Genomic DNA, 17,394 nt, shown 5'->3' with positions numbered 1-17,394 from the left:
AGAGTAGATAGAGAGAAACTGTTCCCATTGGCAGAAGGGTCAAGGCCCAGAGGACATAGATTTAAGGTGATTGGCAAAAGAACCAAAGCTGACACATTGCGAGGGGGTGGTGGAGGGAGATTCAATCACGGCCTTCAAAAAGGAACTGGATAAGTACTTGAAAGGAAAACATTTGCAGGGCTATAGGGAAAGGGCAGGGGAGTGGGACTAGCTGGAATGCTCTTGCATAGAGCTGGCACAGACTCGATGGGCCGAATAGACTCCTTCCCTGTTGTAATCTTTCTGTGATTCTATAGAAAGTTACAGTATAGAAGGCGGCCCATCACGTCTATGCCAGCCATAAGGGGAGCTAGCGAGCTTAATCCCACTTTCCAGCAATTGGGCCGTAGGTTATGGCACTTCAAGTGCATATCCTAGTACTTTTTAAACGAGTTGAGGGTTTCTGCCTCTACCACCCTTTCAGGCAATGAGTTCCAGATCCCCATCACCCTCTGGATGAAACAAAATTCTCCTCAGCACCTGTCTAATCCTTCTACCAATTACCTTAAATCTATGGCCCCTGGTCACTGTCCCATCTGCTATGGGAAATAGGTCCTCCCTATCCATTCTATCAAGTCCCATCATAATTTTATATAATGTTTTTCCTTTGGTTCCCCTGAAAAACAGCCAAGATATTTATTTTCATACAGATCTAAGAAAGCTGCCCTTTTGAATGTGTGAAACTACTATCACCAACCTGGCTTAATTTCAGTGTTATTTTATGGTTAAAATAATGGGGCAAAAATCAAAGGCAACTGTCAATGACCTTGAAATTTCATTCCATTAGTCTGGGTTGGACTTGAACCCAGGTCCAAGAGGTGAAAGCCCAGTATTAAATCAGTATATCACTCAGTTTTCAATAAGGTGCACTCCATGAAAAGTACACAAGGACCATTTATTCAATTTTATTATATATGACTGGTTTATTTCATAATCATTTATAAAACAAAAATCTTCACACTCAAACTTCACTTCATTAGATATAACAGAACAGTATAAGGCATTGAAGCCAAGTGAAACTGCACAGCTCTTTGAAATAAGTATTAAACCCACTTTCAGGTTGATTATTATAGCAACCTTAGATACAATATTATAAGATATTTGCTCCAATTCTTTTGCTGCATTGAACAATGTTAATCCTCTACAGAAAGCTGCACTAAATACTAAAGGATCGTGGTATACTGGATTGAGAACATAAGAAATAGGAGCAGGTGTAGACCATACGGCCCCTTGAGCCTGCCTCACCATTCAATAAGATCACAGCTGATCTTTGATCTCAACTCCACTTTCCTGCCTGATCCCCATATCCCTCGATTCCCTTATGAGTCCAAAAATCTATCTATCTCAGCCGTAAATTTATTCAACAACTTAGCATCCACAGCACTCTGGGGTAAAGAATGCCAAAGATTCACAACCCTCTGTGTGAACAGGGTTGAGGGCTTGTAGGCATTAAAGGCTTGAATTAAATTGTATACGGATGTAAAGGGAGCTCCATGCTATTTCAGAACATTACAATGAATGTGTTGCCTCAAAGTAATTCAGTTTGAAATATTTGTAGCTGTCCTCTTGCCTACAGTGTCTATTGTGGCCAACTTTCCAGTATAAATGATCTCAAGGTGGGGCCCAGCACTAAATTATTAGATATTCATCCTCTTACTGGATCAGGACTAGAGTTTCAAATGGGCAGTTGAAGCTTTTATTCTGTTTAAAAAGGGAAACCTAGCCCATATTTCAGCAGGACCATTAATCCTGTTTGGATGGAAACCTGCAATGTTACCAACTGTCATTCTACACCTCACACCAACATGTCAACACATGGTATGGCACTGTGCACAAGTGAACTATTTAAATATATTTTTTTAAAAATACGAAGACAATAATATAACACTACTCCTTAATTTTTTTTAAACTTGTGTTCTTTTTCACTTCCTTCAGCTGAGAATTTAACAAATTAAAAAATATATTTTGGTGAATTCCTGTCATGCTATTGTGAAGATCAGAGTTGTCAGACAATTGTTCCGATAAATCTAATCCAAAATGAATGAAAATATTGCTCCAAAAACATCTCACCATTAATGATATTTGTATGTGCTTCCACATTACAAATATCATAACCAAGAAGCCAACTTTAATGTATGAATTCTAGTGCAGAAGTTTATTTTTTAAGCAGTAAAATGCATTTTAAAGTTCCTGTATCAGTGGCCCAGAATTTGCTGAAGTGGGGCATCTCGCGCCATGCGCCGGATTCTTTTCCTCACCGTTCGGCTCCAATTATTCTTGTACCGCAAATTGCCGGAAGTACGAATTGATAACCAAGGTCAACCTTGGTGAACTATGGGACTAACAGTCTATGTCCTTAACCAATGAAATTTTAGGATAGAGAAACAAAGCAAACGACAGAAAAGGAAATAGGATGAATTAAGATAGAGAAATAAAGATTAGATTGAGAGAGAGAAAAAGATAGAAAGGAAAAGCAAGAGAAAAATTTTAAAATTTTAAATTTAAAAAACCTCTAGGGACAATTTACTACCTGCAGGAATGAGACTTCAGTTTCAATTGTTCTCTTTCTGGGCCTCCGAGGTTGAGTGGCATGTCAGGACCATTAATCACCCCATTAACAGGGTCCTTACGATGTGAAATAGCAGCCCTAACTTTCTGCAGTGAGTTTAATTTGTAATTATGGTGCAAATCCTGTAATTTCTTGACACGCATGAGGAGGTTGACGGCAAGATCCCGTTTTTGCGAGGCTAACAGCGGTGCAGTGCAAATCGTCCAGCAATTCGCAACTCATGGCGTATACCTTCCTCGCCACAAACTGCTGGGTTATTTACGTGCTTACAAAGGCGTGCGCCGTGAATTCGCTGTTATTGTCCCAGCAAATTCTGGGCCATTAAGTCCTTCTAGCGCTACAACAGCCTGTCTTCTGCACTGGCCTTCTCAAAGTCCATGGGGTACCCTGTAGGAAAAACTCTGTCACCACTTTTTATGCCTTTCAGTCTTCTTCACTTTCCCAAATTTGAGAAATCTGGACCTCCACCACCATAGTTTCCAGATATGTCAGCCCCACTGAAGTCAAAGCCAGGGTTCTGTGTAAGAAGAAAGTGAGTTGTCCATTATGATTAATTTTACAATTTTATAAATGTTTGTTTTTCTAACAAGAATAGTCTTCATAGTTTCCAGTGTGATCTCTAGAAACATCCTACATCAGCTGAATTTCAGTCTCCAACATGGATAAAGAATTTCTTAAATAAAGAACAGAAAATGCTGGAAACACAGCAAGTCAGGCAGCATCTGTGGAGAAGGAAACAGAGTTAGGTCTTCGACCTGAAACATTAACTCTGTTTCCTTCTGCACAGATGCTTCCTGACTTGCTGAGAATTTCCAGCATTTTCCGTTTTTATTTCAGATTTCCAGCATCCGCAGTATTTTGCTTTTGATAAAGAATTTCTTAGCTTTGGGGGGGGGGGGGGGGGGGGGGAGGAGAAGAGCCGGAAAGTAAAGCAACATCTCAGCTTTCTGACCACTTTCATCGTTTGCTTTGCTACACTTGCCTCAAACCTCATTTCTCCTCATCAATATCAAAGATGCACTTCATACCTTTATTAGAATTAAATATTTTCAGCTCAAGCTCAAGCTCAGGCAATTAATTTTTGCTTGTTCTACGTTCCCCAAGAACTCCTACTACTTGTTCTTTGTATGCATGCCTCAGAGATTCCAATTCCACACCTCGTCTCCAAGGTATCTTGTTTTGTATCTCAAAGATACCCTCTACATGCCTCTGAAACTCCACATCTGCAGCCACCCGCATGTCTCTGCCTCCAACTCCTCCACTCTGTCAACTTGACCTCCCTAGCCCTCGTTCTGCATACCTCAAATATTGCCTGTTTCGTTAAGGCAACTGTAACTTCTCCACTTTTCCACCTTCTCTACACTCTGACTGGGACAGTCAAGTGATCCACTTTGACGTCTTAGTCTCTAGAAGTAATCCTGCAACCCAACGAGAACAAGTTCCACCCCTGCCAATTTTTTTCCCCTCTCCATGACACTCTCAGTTTTCTTAGAGAATTGTACACAGAATGGGGTGATACAGAGAAGAGGATAAAGGGAAAATACCACATGCACCAGTCTTTCTCTGGTATCTCACCCAAGTGGCCATCCTTCACTAGTGAGTGTTGTCTCTATTAGCAGGCTGTTGACCGCAGAGAGCATTACAGTCGAGCCCGACTCTGTCCTCACCCAATGTGCACACGTGCTCTGCCAGTAGAAGTTGCTGGTTGATGATCAGGAACAGCAACACCAGGTTGACTTGCATCTCCCTGACCCAGGTGCATTAAGTCTAATTGCAATGCCCAGGGTGAGGACCTTCCAGCCTGGTTAAGATGACTGAACTGTGGAACTTCCTGCTCTGTATAGTTCAGTTACTCACTGGGTAAACTTGTTGAGCTGTTGAGGGAGCCTATGCCAGGTCTTGTACAGAATTTAGCATGTTGGGAATCATGGGTGCAAACCCATATAACAGCAACTGGAGCTCCAACACACTATCATCTGTGTTTTCAGTATATCACATAAGGTATTTATTTTTCCATATTATTCAAAGTTCTCCCTGTGCTATTCAACATCTCTGCTGAGGATGACATCTAGGCATGTTGCTACCAGGCCTCTACCATTGCCACAATATCACCTCTCACCACAAGGTAGAACATATGAAAGATGCTGAGTTGGGGGGGGGAGGGAGGGTTGGAGGGAAGAAGAGAAGATAGTGCGGAAATGACTCCTTCCCGGTGGAGAAGTGCTTATAAATCCACATGGTGGAGATCAGGAACTCACCATATGGGGAACTGTGGCCACAATCACAATTCTGCCTAGGACCACAGCTGTCCTGTATATATTACAAGTTATTTGTCAAGAACTCTGAATTTTAAAAAAAATCCTGGGGGCTTGCGAAGGAAAACGGGGGCAGTAGTTCCAACAAGGCTGAGTGGAGTGCATTTTCAGCAGGGTCACACCTCCAGCCACCCCAGCAATTTCAAGTTACAGTATTCTCTTCTCTTAGTGCTGCATCTTACTCCCAAAAAGAAAGGATTCCCACTAGTTGGTGCAATTCCAGATCAATTGCAGAATTAAAAATCATGCTGCACAAATCACCAGGACATGTTGCCAGAACAATGGGTGTGATCTGTGAAATTAAGAAATCACAGAACAGTTTGTCTGATGTCACAGCCAGTTAAGCTGCAGACATTCATACCATGTTCTCTGGGGCAAATCTAGTTTTTTGGCCATCAGAAACTTTTGCAGTTACTGTATTGGGATGCTAATTTGTCTGCTTTTACATCATCTTCTTGTCATATTTCTTTCTTATGATCCTAATCTGCTGATATATCCCTTGTTTTCTCAATAACTAATCAGGGAGATTTATTTTATATGGTGGATTTAATCTGCCATTACTCACCTCCCTTTGAAACCTCTCCAGTGTGAGTTTCTTCTGCATTTCATCGTGCACCAACGGGTCAGCGTTATACTGTCCATCCAGTAATGAGGACCAGCAGTTCCCAGCTTCTCGGTTACTTTTCATCAGCACAATACACACTAGTTTCTTATCCTCTGCCAGAAAACAGCGCAATGTTATCAGAACTACATGCATTGGATATCTTTGCGTATGATTTTTTGTAGGAGATAGAAAAGAACAATAGTTGAAAAGAATAACAGCCCAGAATATGCTGTAGCAGGACAACGAACAGTGCCCGCCGTTAGACTTGCCCGTTTAGTCTCCATGATATTTTGCGCCGAAAGGTGCTGGAAGCAGGAGATGGAAACGGCACGGTGCCCTCTACAAGGCACCTGGGATCTGAGTGGTCAGGGCAGGCAATTGTGTATGTCCTTAACCAATCAGATTGAAGAATTGTGAAATTAACAGCGCAAGGACGGAGAAGGAAGTATAAATTAGAGTGGGTGAATTCAATTTCAAATCCGGTACAGAAAGAGAAATAAAGAAAGAGAGGAAAGAAAGAAAGATTGGATTAAGAGAAAAAAAAGACAAAGGAAAAGTAAAAAAGTTTAATTTAATTTTTTTTTAAATCTTCAAAAACAATTTAAAACCTGAAGGAATGAGACGCCACATAGTTAATTTTTTTTTAAATCTTCAAAAACAATTTAAAACCTGAAGGAATGAGACGCCACATAGTTAATTTTCAGTGCCAGAGGTTGTCTGGCAGTAATTAACATATGTTGTTAAAAGGGTACCTAGACTTGAAATTACTTTCTGTGGAGAGTTCAGTTCATATCTACCGCGCAAATACAGGAACTTCACACCATTCAATGCATTTCAGTGGCGAGTCAGACTGCGAGATGCCATTTTCGCAAAGCTAACGGTGGAACAGCACATCTCAGAGAGGAACTTCCAAATTTTCACATTTAAGCGTGCACCTGCCCTCGCCTAAAGTTGCTGTGTGATATGTGCGTAAATAGCGGTGAGCGCCATTAGCCTCACTGTTACTTTGACAGCAAATTCTGTGCCAACAACTTTTTCCCATATTTCTTTTGTCCTTTAAAAATATTTTGTCTAAAGACAGGAGTGGTGGAATAGCACATACTGAAACACTAAAGACAAAAAAAAAGGCATAAAGAAAAGCTTATTGCCCACGAAGGTAACATTTCAGTTGAGGTTGCTGCCTACCTAGTGTCCAGGTTCCTTCATCAGAGACAGTTGAATCATAGAGTTTACCCTGAAAATTAAGTGAGATTCACTTATAACAATCTATCGTGTTGCACAAAGTCAGGATTTGATTTACTAAAAATAACAATTTTTTAGTCTTTAATTCCATATGTAGTGTCATATTAACTCAATGACGGCAGTCTTGCTTGAAGTCAGAAAGTTGTGGGTTCAAGCTCCACTCTGGGACTTGAACACAATCTACCACTTCAGTGCAGTATTACAGGACTGCTGCATTGTCAGAGGTACCATCATTCAGTGCTAACACTTCACAAAGAATTAACCAGGTTTGAAGCACTTTGGGATGTCATGAAATACACTATATAAATGCAAGTTCTTTTCCTTTCTTTACATGTGGGTATAGTAGCAATGTATACAGTTTAATGTGAGTACAGTAATAATCTATGCAGTATGTTTATTCAAACACAGAGCTAATTGTCTCAAAGTGTGCATAAAGATGGCTGCTTTTCAATACATTCTTTAGAACGTTCTTGGAGCAGGTCTGGACTGTTTCTTTAAAGGATTACTTGATTCCTCTGCATATGTCTAACTTATACAACTGATCAGGTTCAATCATTAGCCCTTATGGTTGCCACCTTTCGCCAACTCCAAATCAGAATAGAGCTCAGGATTGAGGCTCGAGTTCCGATGAAATTCTCATAATTAATGCTTCCCAACATACGATGAAAGATCACAGTAAGGTACAGCACAGGAGGAAGCCATTTGGCCCATCGTGCCTTTGGCAGCTCTTTGAAAGAGCTATCCAATTAGTCCCATTCCCCTGCTCTTTCCCCATAGCCCTGTAGCTTTTTTCCCTTCTAGTATTTATCCAATTCCCTTTTAAAAGTTACTATTGAATCTGCTTCCACTACTCTTTCAGGCAGTGCATTCCAGATCATTACAACCCACTGCATTAAAAAAATGTTTCCTCACGTCGCCTGTAAGAAAAACACTATACAAGCTTTCTGTATAATATTGTAAACCTTGTTAGCAAAACTGACCATGCTTTTCCCTGTGAACAAAGGCTTTCTGTCTATCCAAAACAAGCTTTTTATGACTTGTGAACGAGAAGGCCTGGCACCATCTTCATGGGATTGTTTATAAGTTAGGAAAGGGGAGTAGTCTCTAGCTTTATTATGCATTGTTTGAAGTTGAGAGTTAGTGTCATCCCAGAAACCACTAATCATGAGGGAGGTGGTAAAACCAAATGATGTGCGTGTATAAGGGAGTAGGACTGATAGCAGCCCCATGGGACAGAGGGGATGATTGATGAGGCCCACACAGAGCTAATTGTTTCAAAGCATGTATAAAGTTGGCTGCTTTTCAATACATTCTTTAGAACGTTCTTGGAGCAGGTCTGGACTGTTCAATTAATCAAGACCTTCGAAAGAGCACTTTGAAGTCCTGGGACAGTGATCAACTTTGTCAGGTTGTATTCATCTTACTAGCATGTTTGATTGTACTCTTGTATTTTAACCTTTTCGTCACTTGTTATAACTTCTTAATAAAGCCATTATACTTTGGAACAAACCGCCTTGCGCCCATTGGATTAAGGACTTGAACAGTAAAATACCTTGCTTACAATGCCTCTGGTTCTTTTGCCAATCACCTTAAATCTGTGTCCTCTGGTTACCAACCCTTCGGCCACTGGAAACAGTTTCTCCTTATTTACTCCGTCAAAACTGGTCATGATCTTGAACACCTCTATTAAATCACCCCTTAACCTTCTCTGTTCTAAGGAGAACAATACCAGCTTCTCCAGTCTCTCCACATAACTGAAGTCCCTCATCATTGGTACCATTCTAGTAAATCTCTTCTGCACCCTCTCCCAGGTCTTCACATCCTTCCTAAAGTGTGGTGCCCAGAATTGAAAACAATACTTCAGCTGAGGCCTAACAAGTATTTTATAAAGGTTTAGCATTACTTCCTTACTTTTGTACTGTATATCTCTATTAATAAAGCCCAGGATCCCATATACTTTTTTTGATCAGCCTTTTCAACTTGTCCTGCCACCTTCAAAGATTTGTGTACATACACCCCCAGGTCTCTGTTTCTGCACTCCCTTTAAAATTGTACCATTTAGTTTATATTGCCTCTCCTCATTCTTCCCACCAAAATGTATCACTTCACACTTCCATGCATTCAATGTCATCTGCCATGTGTCTGCCCATTTCACCAGTCTGTCTATGTCCTCCTGAAGTCTGTTACTATCCTCCATACTGTTGACTACATTTCCTATTTTTGTCTCATCTGCAAACTTTGAAATTATACCCTCTATTCTCAAAACCAGATTAATACATATCAAAAAGGACAGTGGCCCTAATACTAACCCCTGGGGAACACCACTGGATACTTTCCTCCATTCTTAAAAACAACCGTTCACCACTACTCTCTGCTTTCTGTCCCTTGGCCAATTTTGTATCCATGCTGCCACTGTCCCTTTAATCCCATGGGCTTTAATTTTAATAACAAGTCTATTACGTGGTACTTTATCAAATATCTTTTGAAAGTCCATATACACATCAACCGCACTACCCTCATCAACCTTCTCCGTCACGTCATCAATCTAAGTTAGTTAAACACAATTTTGCTTTAACAAATCCATGATGACTTTCATTTATTAGCCCATACTTTTCCAAGTGCCTATTAATTTCATCCTGGATTATTGTCTCCAAAAGTTCCCCCACCACCGGTGTTAGGCTGACTGGCCTGTAACAGCTGGGTTTATCCCTCTGCCCTTTTTTTAAAAAAAACAGGGGTGTAACATTTGTAATCCTCCAGTGCTCTGGCACCATCCCCTATCTAAGGAGGATTGGCAGATTGTGGCCAGATCCTCTGCAATTTCCACCCTTACTTACCTCAGTAACCTAGGATGCATTCTATCTGGACCGAGTGACTTTACTACCTTGGAGTACTGCCAATCTTTTAAGTACCTCCTCTTTATTTTTATTCGATCCAATATCACTACTATCTCCTCCTTTACTGCTACATTGGCAGCATCCTCTTTAGTGAACACCGATGCGAAGTATTCATTTAGTACTTCAACCTCCACAAGATGATTTCACATCGGTATTTACGGTTGAGAAAGGCATGGATGTTAGGGAACTTGGGGAAATAAATAGTGATGTCTTGAGGAGTGTACATATTACAGAGAGGGAGGTGCTGGAAGTCTTAACACGCATCAAGGTAGATAAATCTCCGGGACCTGATGAAATGTATCCCAGGACGTTATGGGAGGTTAGGGAGGAAATTGCGGGTCCCCTAGCAGAGATATTTGAATCATCGACAGCTACAGGTGAGGTGCCTGAAGATTGGAGGGTAGCAAATGTTGTGCCTTTGTTTAATAAGGGTGGCAGGGAAAAGCCTGGGAACTACAGACCGGTGAGCCTGACATCTGTAGTGGGTAAGTTGTTGGAGGGTATTCTGAGAGACAGGATCTACGGGCATTTGGAGAGGCAGGGACTGATTAGGAACAGTCAGCATGGTTTTGTGAGAGGAAAATCATGTCACACAAATTTGATTGAGTTTTTTGAAGGGGTAACCAAGAAGATAGATGAGGGCTGTGCAGTAGACATGGTCTACATGGACTTCAGCAAAGCCTTTGACAAGGTACCGCATGGTAGGTTGTTACATAAGGTTAAATCTCACGGGATCCAAGGTAAGGTAGCCAATTGGATACAAAATTGGATTGACGACAGAAGACAGAGGGTGGTTGTAGAGGGTTGTTTTTCAAACTGGAGGCCTGTGACCAGCGGTGTGCCTCAGGGATCGGTGCTGGGTCCGCTGTTATTTGTTATTTATATTAATGATTTGGATGAGAATTTAGGAGGCATGGTTAGTAAGTTTGCAGATGACACCAAGATTGGTGGCATTGTGGACAGTGAAGAAGGTTATCTAGGATTGAAACGGGATCTTGATAAATTGGGCCAGTGGGCCGATGAATGGCAGATGGAGTTCAATTTAGATAAATGTGAGGTGATGCATTTTGGTAGATCGAATTGGGCCAGGACCTACTCCGTTAATAGTAGGGCGTTGCGGAGAGTTATAGAACAAAGAGATCTAGGAGTACAGGTTCATAGCTCCTTGATGGATAGGGTGGATAGGGTGATGAAGAAGGCATTCGGCATGCTTGGTTTCATTGGTCAGAACATTGAATACAGGAGTTGGGATGTCTTGTTGAAGTTGTATAAGACATTAGTAAGGCCACACTTGGAATACTGTGTACAGTTCTGGTCACCCTATTATAGAAAGGATATTATTAAACTAGAAAGAGTGCAGAAAAGATTTACTAGGATGCTACCGGGACTTGATGGTTTGACTTATAGGGAGAGGTTAGATAGACTAGGACTTTTTCCCCTGGAGAGTAGGAGGTTAAGGGGTGATCTTATAGAAGTCTATAAAATAATGAGGGGCATAGATAAGGTCGATAGTCAAAATCTTTTACCAAAGGTAGGGGAGTCTATAACGAGGGGACATAGATTTAAGGTGAGAGGGGAGAGATACAAAAGGGCCCAGAGGGGCAATTTTTTCACTCAAAAGGTGGTGAGTGTCTGGAACGAGCTGCCAGAGGCAGTAGTAGAGGCGGGTACAATTTTGTCTTTTAAAAAGCATTTGGACAGTTACATGGGTAAGATGGGTATAGAGGGATATGGGCCAAGTGCAGGCAATTGGGACTAGCTTAGTGGTATAAACTGGGCGACATGGACATGTTGGGCCGAAGGGCCTGTTTCCATGTTGTAACTTCTATGATTCTAAGATGATCTTTTTTTGTCCCCAAAAGATCCCACCGCTCCGTTGACTACCCTTTTACTATTTATATGTTTATAAAAGACTTTTAGGTTCCCTTCTATGTTAGCCACTAATCTATTCGCATACTCTCTATTTGCCCCTCTTATTCCCTTTTTAAGATCTCCTCTGTACCTTCTGTATTCAGCCTGGTTCCCTACTGAATTATGTACCCTACATTTGTCACAAGCCTCCTTTTTCTGTTTCATTTTAATCTCTATATCTTTAACATCCAGGGAGCTCCAGCTTTGGATGCCCTTCCTTTTCCCCTCGTGAGAATGTGTCTACTGTGTACCCGAACCATCTCCACCTTGAAGATGGGAAAAGTCTAATATTTTAAAATAAGAACAGAACATCTGGAAATAAATGTCACTCCGCTATTTAAGAAAGGTGAGAGAAGGAAACCAGGTAATTATAGACCAGTCAGCCCAACAGCTGTTGTCGGGAAATTACTAGAGTCTATAATTAAGGATAAAATAACTTTTTTTTATTCGTTCATGGGATGTGGGCCTTGCTGGCAAGGCCAGCATTTATTGCCCATCCCTAATTGCCCTTGAGAAGGTGGTGGTGAGCTGCCTTCTTGAACTGCTGCAGTCTGTGTGGTGAAGGTTCTCCCACAGCGCTCTTAGTAGGGAGTTCCAGGATTTTGATCTAGCGACGATGAAGGAACGGCAATATATTTCTAATTGTAAACAATTTTACAACACCAAGTTATAGTCCAGCAATTTTATTTTAAATTCACAAGCTTTCGGAGGCTTCCTCCTTCCTCAGGTGAACGATGTGGAAATGAAATCCTTGAAATGAAATCGCATGTATAATTCACAGAACAATGCTTGGTGATTACAGACAGTTTTTTCAACTGCCCGTTGCCAAGGCAATCAGTGTGCAGACAGACAGGTGTTACCTGCAAGGTCTCAGAATATATAAATCACCAAAAAAAAACAACAAACAAAAAAAAAACAGATAGAGGTAGAAACATAGAAAAGACAGCAACTGACCCGTTATATTAAAAACAGATAACATTTGTTCGCTGGTGGGGTAACGTGTAGCGTGACATGAACCCAAGATCCCGGTTGAGGCCGTCCTCATGGGTGCGGAACTTGGCTATCAATTTCTGCTCGACGATTTTGCCTTGTCATGTGTCTCGAAGGCCGCCTTGGAGTACGCTTACCCGAAGGTCGGTGGATGAATGTCCATGACTGCTGAAGTGTTCCCCGACTGGGAGGGAACCCTCCTGTTTGGCGATTGTTGCGCGGTGTCCGTTCATCCGTTGTCGCAGCGTCTGCATGGTCTCGCCAATGTACCATTCTCTGGGGCATCCTTTCCTGCAACGTATGAGATAGACAACGTTGGCCGAGTCACAGGAGTATGAACCATGCACCTGGTGGGTGGTGTCCTCTCGTGTGATGGTGGTATCTGTGTCGATGATCTGGCATGTCTTGCAGAGGTTACCGTGGCAGGGTTGTGTGGTGTCATGGACGCTGTTCTCTTGAAAGCTAGGTAATTTGCTGCGAACGATGGTCTGTTTGAGGTTGGGTGGCTGTTTAAAGGCGAGTAGTGGAGGTGTGGGGATGGCCATAGCGAGGTGTTCGTCGTCATTGATGACATGTTGAAGGCTGCGGAGAACATGGCGTAGTTTCTCCGCTCCGGGGAAGTACTGGACGACAAAGGGTACTCTGTTGGTTGCGTCCCGTGTTAGTCTCCTGAGGAGGTCTATGCGATTTTTTGCTGTGGCCCGTCGGAACTGTCGATCGATGAGTCGAGTGTCATATCCCGTTCTTACCAGGGCGTCTTTCAGAGTCTGTAGGTGTCCATCGCGTTCCTCCTCGTCTGAGCAGACCCTGTGTATTCGCAGGGCCTGTCCATAGGGGATGGCCTCTTTGACGTGGTTAGGGTGGAAGCTGGAAAAGTGGAGCATCGTGAGGTTGTCCGTGGGCTTGCGGTAGAGTGAGGTGCTGAGGTGCCCTTCAAGACATGCCAGATCATCGACACAGATACCACCATCACACGAGAGGACACCACCCACCAGGTGCATGGTTCATACTCCTGTGACTCGGCCAACGTTGTCTACCTCATACGTTGCAGGAAAGGATGCCCCAGAGCATGGTACATTGGCGAGACCATGCAGACGCTGCGGCAACGGATGAACGGACACCGCGCAACAATCGCCAAACAGGAGGGTTCCCTCCCAGTCGGGGAACACTTCAGCAGTCATGGACATTCATCCACCGACCTTCGGGTAAGCGTACTCCAAGGCGGCCTTCGAGACACACGACAAGGCAAAATCGTCGAGCAGAAATTGATAGCCAAGTTCCGCACCCATGAGGACGGCCTCAACCGGGATCTTGGGTTCATGTCACGCTACACGTTACCCCACCAGCGAACAAATGTTATCTGTTTTTAATATAACGGGTCAGTTGCTGTCTTTTCTATGTTTCTACCTCTATCTCTGTTTTTTTTGTTTGTTGTTTTTTTTTGGTGATTTGTATATTCTGAGACCTTGCAGGTAACACCTGTCTGTCTGCACACTGATTGCCTTGGCAACGGGCAGTTGAAAAAACTGTCTGTAATCACCAAGCATTGTTCTGTGAATTATAAATGCAATTTCATTTCAAGGATTTCATTTCCACATCATTCACCTGAGGAAGGAGGAAGCCTCCGAAAGCTTGTGAATTTAAAATAAAATTGCTGGACTATAACTTGGTGTTGTAAAATTGTTTACAATTGTCAACCCCAGTCCATCACCGGCATCTCCACATCAATATATTTCTAAGTCAGGATGGTATGTGTATTGGAGGGGAACGTGCAGGCGGTCTTGTTCCCATGTGCCTGATGCCCTTGTCCTTCTAGGTGGTAGAGGTCACAGGATTGGGAGGTGCTATAGCACATCCTGTGGATGGTACACACTGCAGCCACGGTGCGCTGGTGGCAAAGAGAGTGACTGTTTAGGGTGGTGGATGGGGTGCCAATCAAGCAGGCTGCTTTGTCCTGGATGGCGTCGAGCTTCTTGAGTGTTGTTGGAGCTGCACTCATCCAGGCAAGTGGAGAGTATTCTATCACACTCCTCACTTGTGCCTTGTAGATGGTGGAAAGGCTTTGGGGAGTCAAGAGGTGAGTCATTCGCTCAGAACACCCAGTCTCTAACCTGCTTTTTTAGCCACAGTATCTATGTGGCTGGTCCAGTTAAGCTTCTGGTCAATGGTGACCCCCCCCGCCCCTGCCGGATGTTGATAGTGGGGGATTCGGCAATGGTAATGCCATTGAATGTCAAGGGGAGGTGGTTAGACTCTCTCTTGTTGGAGATGCTCATTGCCTGGCACGAATTTTACTTGCCACTTATCAACCCAAGCCTGGATGTTGTCCAGGTCTTGCTGCATGTGGGCGCGGACTGCTTCATTATCTATGGGGTTGGGAATGGAACTGAACACTGTGCAATCATCAGCGAACATCCCCATTTCTGACCTTATGGTGGAGGGCAGGTCGTTGATGAAGCAGCTGAAGATGGTTGAACACCTTGAAAATTTTCAGCTGATGAGAGCGCCAGCATGGATTTGTAAAGGGTAGGTCATGTCTGATGAACCTGATTGAATATTTTGAAGAGGTGACTAAAGTAGCGGACAGGGGAATGTTGATGGATGTTGTTTCTGGACTTCCAGGAGGTATTTGATAAAGTCCCTCATAAGAGACTATTAGCTAAAGTTGAAGCTCATAGAATTGAGGGCAAATTACTGACCTAGTTTGGAAATTGGCTGAGCAACAGGGGACAGAGAGTCGGGATAATGGGCAGGATGTGACTATAGTGGTGTCCCATTAGTGTTGGGGCCTCAACTATTCACTGTATTTATTCACGACTTAGATGACGGGATAGAGCGCTACATATCCAAGTTTGCTGCTGACACAAAGATAGGCAGCATTGTAAACTGTTTATGGAAGCATAAAATTAGAGAGAAGTTAATAGATTAATTGAATGGGCAAAACTGTGGCAAATGGATTTCAATGTAGGCAAGTGTGAGGTCATCCACTTTGGGCCTAAAAAGGATAGATCAGAGTACTTTCTAAATTGTTAAAAGCTTGAAACAGTGGAGGTCCAACGAGACTTAGGGGTCCATGTACACAGATCATTAAAATATCATGGACAAGAAAATAATCAAAAAGTCTGATGGAATACTGGCCTTTATATCCAGAGGACTAGAATACAAGAGGGTGGAAGTTATGCTACAGCTATACAAAGCCTTGGTTAGACCACACCTGGAGTGTGGTGTTCAGTTCTGGGTACCGCACCTTTGGAAGGGTATACTGACCTTGGAGGGAGTGCAGCATAGATTTACTAAAATAATACCTGGATTCGTAGGGTTAAATTACAAGGAGAGATTACACAAACTAGGACCATATTCCCTGGAATTTAGAAGATTAAGGGATGATTGGATCAAAGTTTTCAAGATATTAAGGGGAACTGATAGTTTCTCTCTATCTACCCTATTTCCGCTGGTTGGGGAGTCTAGGACGAGGGGACATAGCCTAAAAATTAGAGCCAGGACTTTCAGGAATGAAGTTAGGAAACACTTCTACATGCAGAAGGGTGGTAGGAGTTTGGAACTCTCTCCCGCAAACGGCAGTTGATGCTAACTCAATTGTTAATGTTAAATCGGAGATTGATAGAATTTTGTTAACCAAAGGTAGTAAGGGATATGGAGCTATGGCAGGTACATGGTGTTAGGTCACAGAACAGCCATGATCTCAATGAATGGCGGAACAGGCTCGAGGGGTTAAATGGACTATCCTATTCCTATAGAATGCATGTCAGAATCTGTACAGAAAACATAGGTCAACGTTTCTTTTTTAGTATTTCAAAAGTCTTGTTGTCCAGTTCAAAATTTCAGGTCGCAATCTAAAACCATGCAGAGGACAACCTTTAGGATCTCCAAATTAAGGTCAGGACGTCCCAAAGCACTTTTCAGCCAATAAAGTATTTTTGAACTGTAGTCACTGCTGTAAAGTAGGAAATGCGGCAGTCAATTTGCACACAGCAAGCTCCCACAAACAGTAATGAATGAGACTCATTTGAGATGAATGAAACATGAGAGGTAAGGGATCTGTTTACCTTCAGTATTTCTGTCCCCTTGACAGATAATGCTAGATATTTACTGCTCAGGGTACATTTGATTTCTTTTGCACTTGTTCCAGGTGGGACACGGACATCAATGTGAACTTCTTCCATAGTTTGATACCATTCGCCCCAAGGTGTCTTACAGGGCACGGTCCCACTTCTTTCATCAAAATTAACTGACATGACTTAAAAAGTGCAAACGCATTAAAAATCTTCTCTAATATTGCAAACAAAGATATAGAAACAAAGATATAATTACTACGAATTACAGCAAATGCTAATAGTTTAAAAGACAGAAAATGCTGGAAATACTCAGCAAGTGAGGCAGCATTTGAGGAAAAAGAAACAGAGTTAACGTTTCAGGTCGAAGACCTTTCGTCAGAACTGCTAATGGTTGGTCACTATAATAATAAATGGAAAATAACTGACGCTAGTTAATTAACTTTAATAATAAACTGTCTCCAACCTCCACAACAGCCGAGTCTCGACTCGAAAGAGGAAAGTGGGAGTCGTGTTACGACACTGTCGTGAAACATCACTCCCCGTCCGAGAACCTTCCGTGAAAGCTCTCGACAATAGTGATAATATCTAGTCACACTAACGACTTCAATTATTTAACTGTATTTGTGTAAACAGAGATATACACTAGCTAGAGTTACGAAATGAGAACTCCTTACCGGCCAGGTGGCGGCAGCGCTGGGAATAGAGGGGGGGGTTTGAAGGGGTTTCGCGGTGTATTCTGGGATTTGTATGC

At 42.5% G+C, this 17,394-nt stretch overlaps 1 protein-coding gene across 1 annotated transcript; it reads right to left on the bottom strand.

The window, feature by feature from the left end:
* Positions 1-933: 933 nt before the first annotated feature.
* nudcd2 (NudC domain containing 2) lies at positions 934-17,386 on the bottom strand. The gene is made up of 5 exons (XM_067995799.1): positions 17,318-17,386; positions 16,635-16,825; positions 6,713-6,761; positions 5,489-5,640; positions 934-3,125 (listed from the first exon to the last, which is right to left on the bottom strand). Exons 2-5 carry the CDS (start codon positions 16,821-16,823, stop codon positions 3,042-3,044), a joined length of 474 nt encoding a protein of 157 aa, XP_067851900.1. The 5' UTR covers positions 16,824-16,825; positions 17,318-17,386; the 3' UTR covers positions 934-3,041.
* Positions 17,387-17,394: the final 8 nt, after the last annotated feature.

Source organism: Heptranchias perlo, chromosome 14 (genome assembly GCF_035084215.1).
Source record: "Heptranchias perlo isolate sHepPer1 chromosome 14, sHepPer1.hap1, whole genome shotgun sequence".
Taxonomy (NCBI): Eukaryota; Metazoa; Chordata; class Chondrichthyes; order Hexanchiformes; family Hexanchidae; genus Heptranchias; species Heptranchias perlo.
Note: the sequence above shows the minus strand (reverse complement) of the source record. Positions and strands in the feature narration are given on the sequence as shown.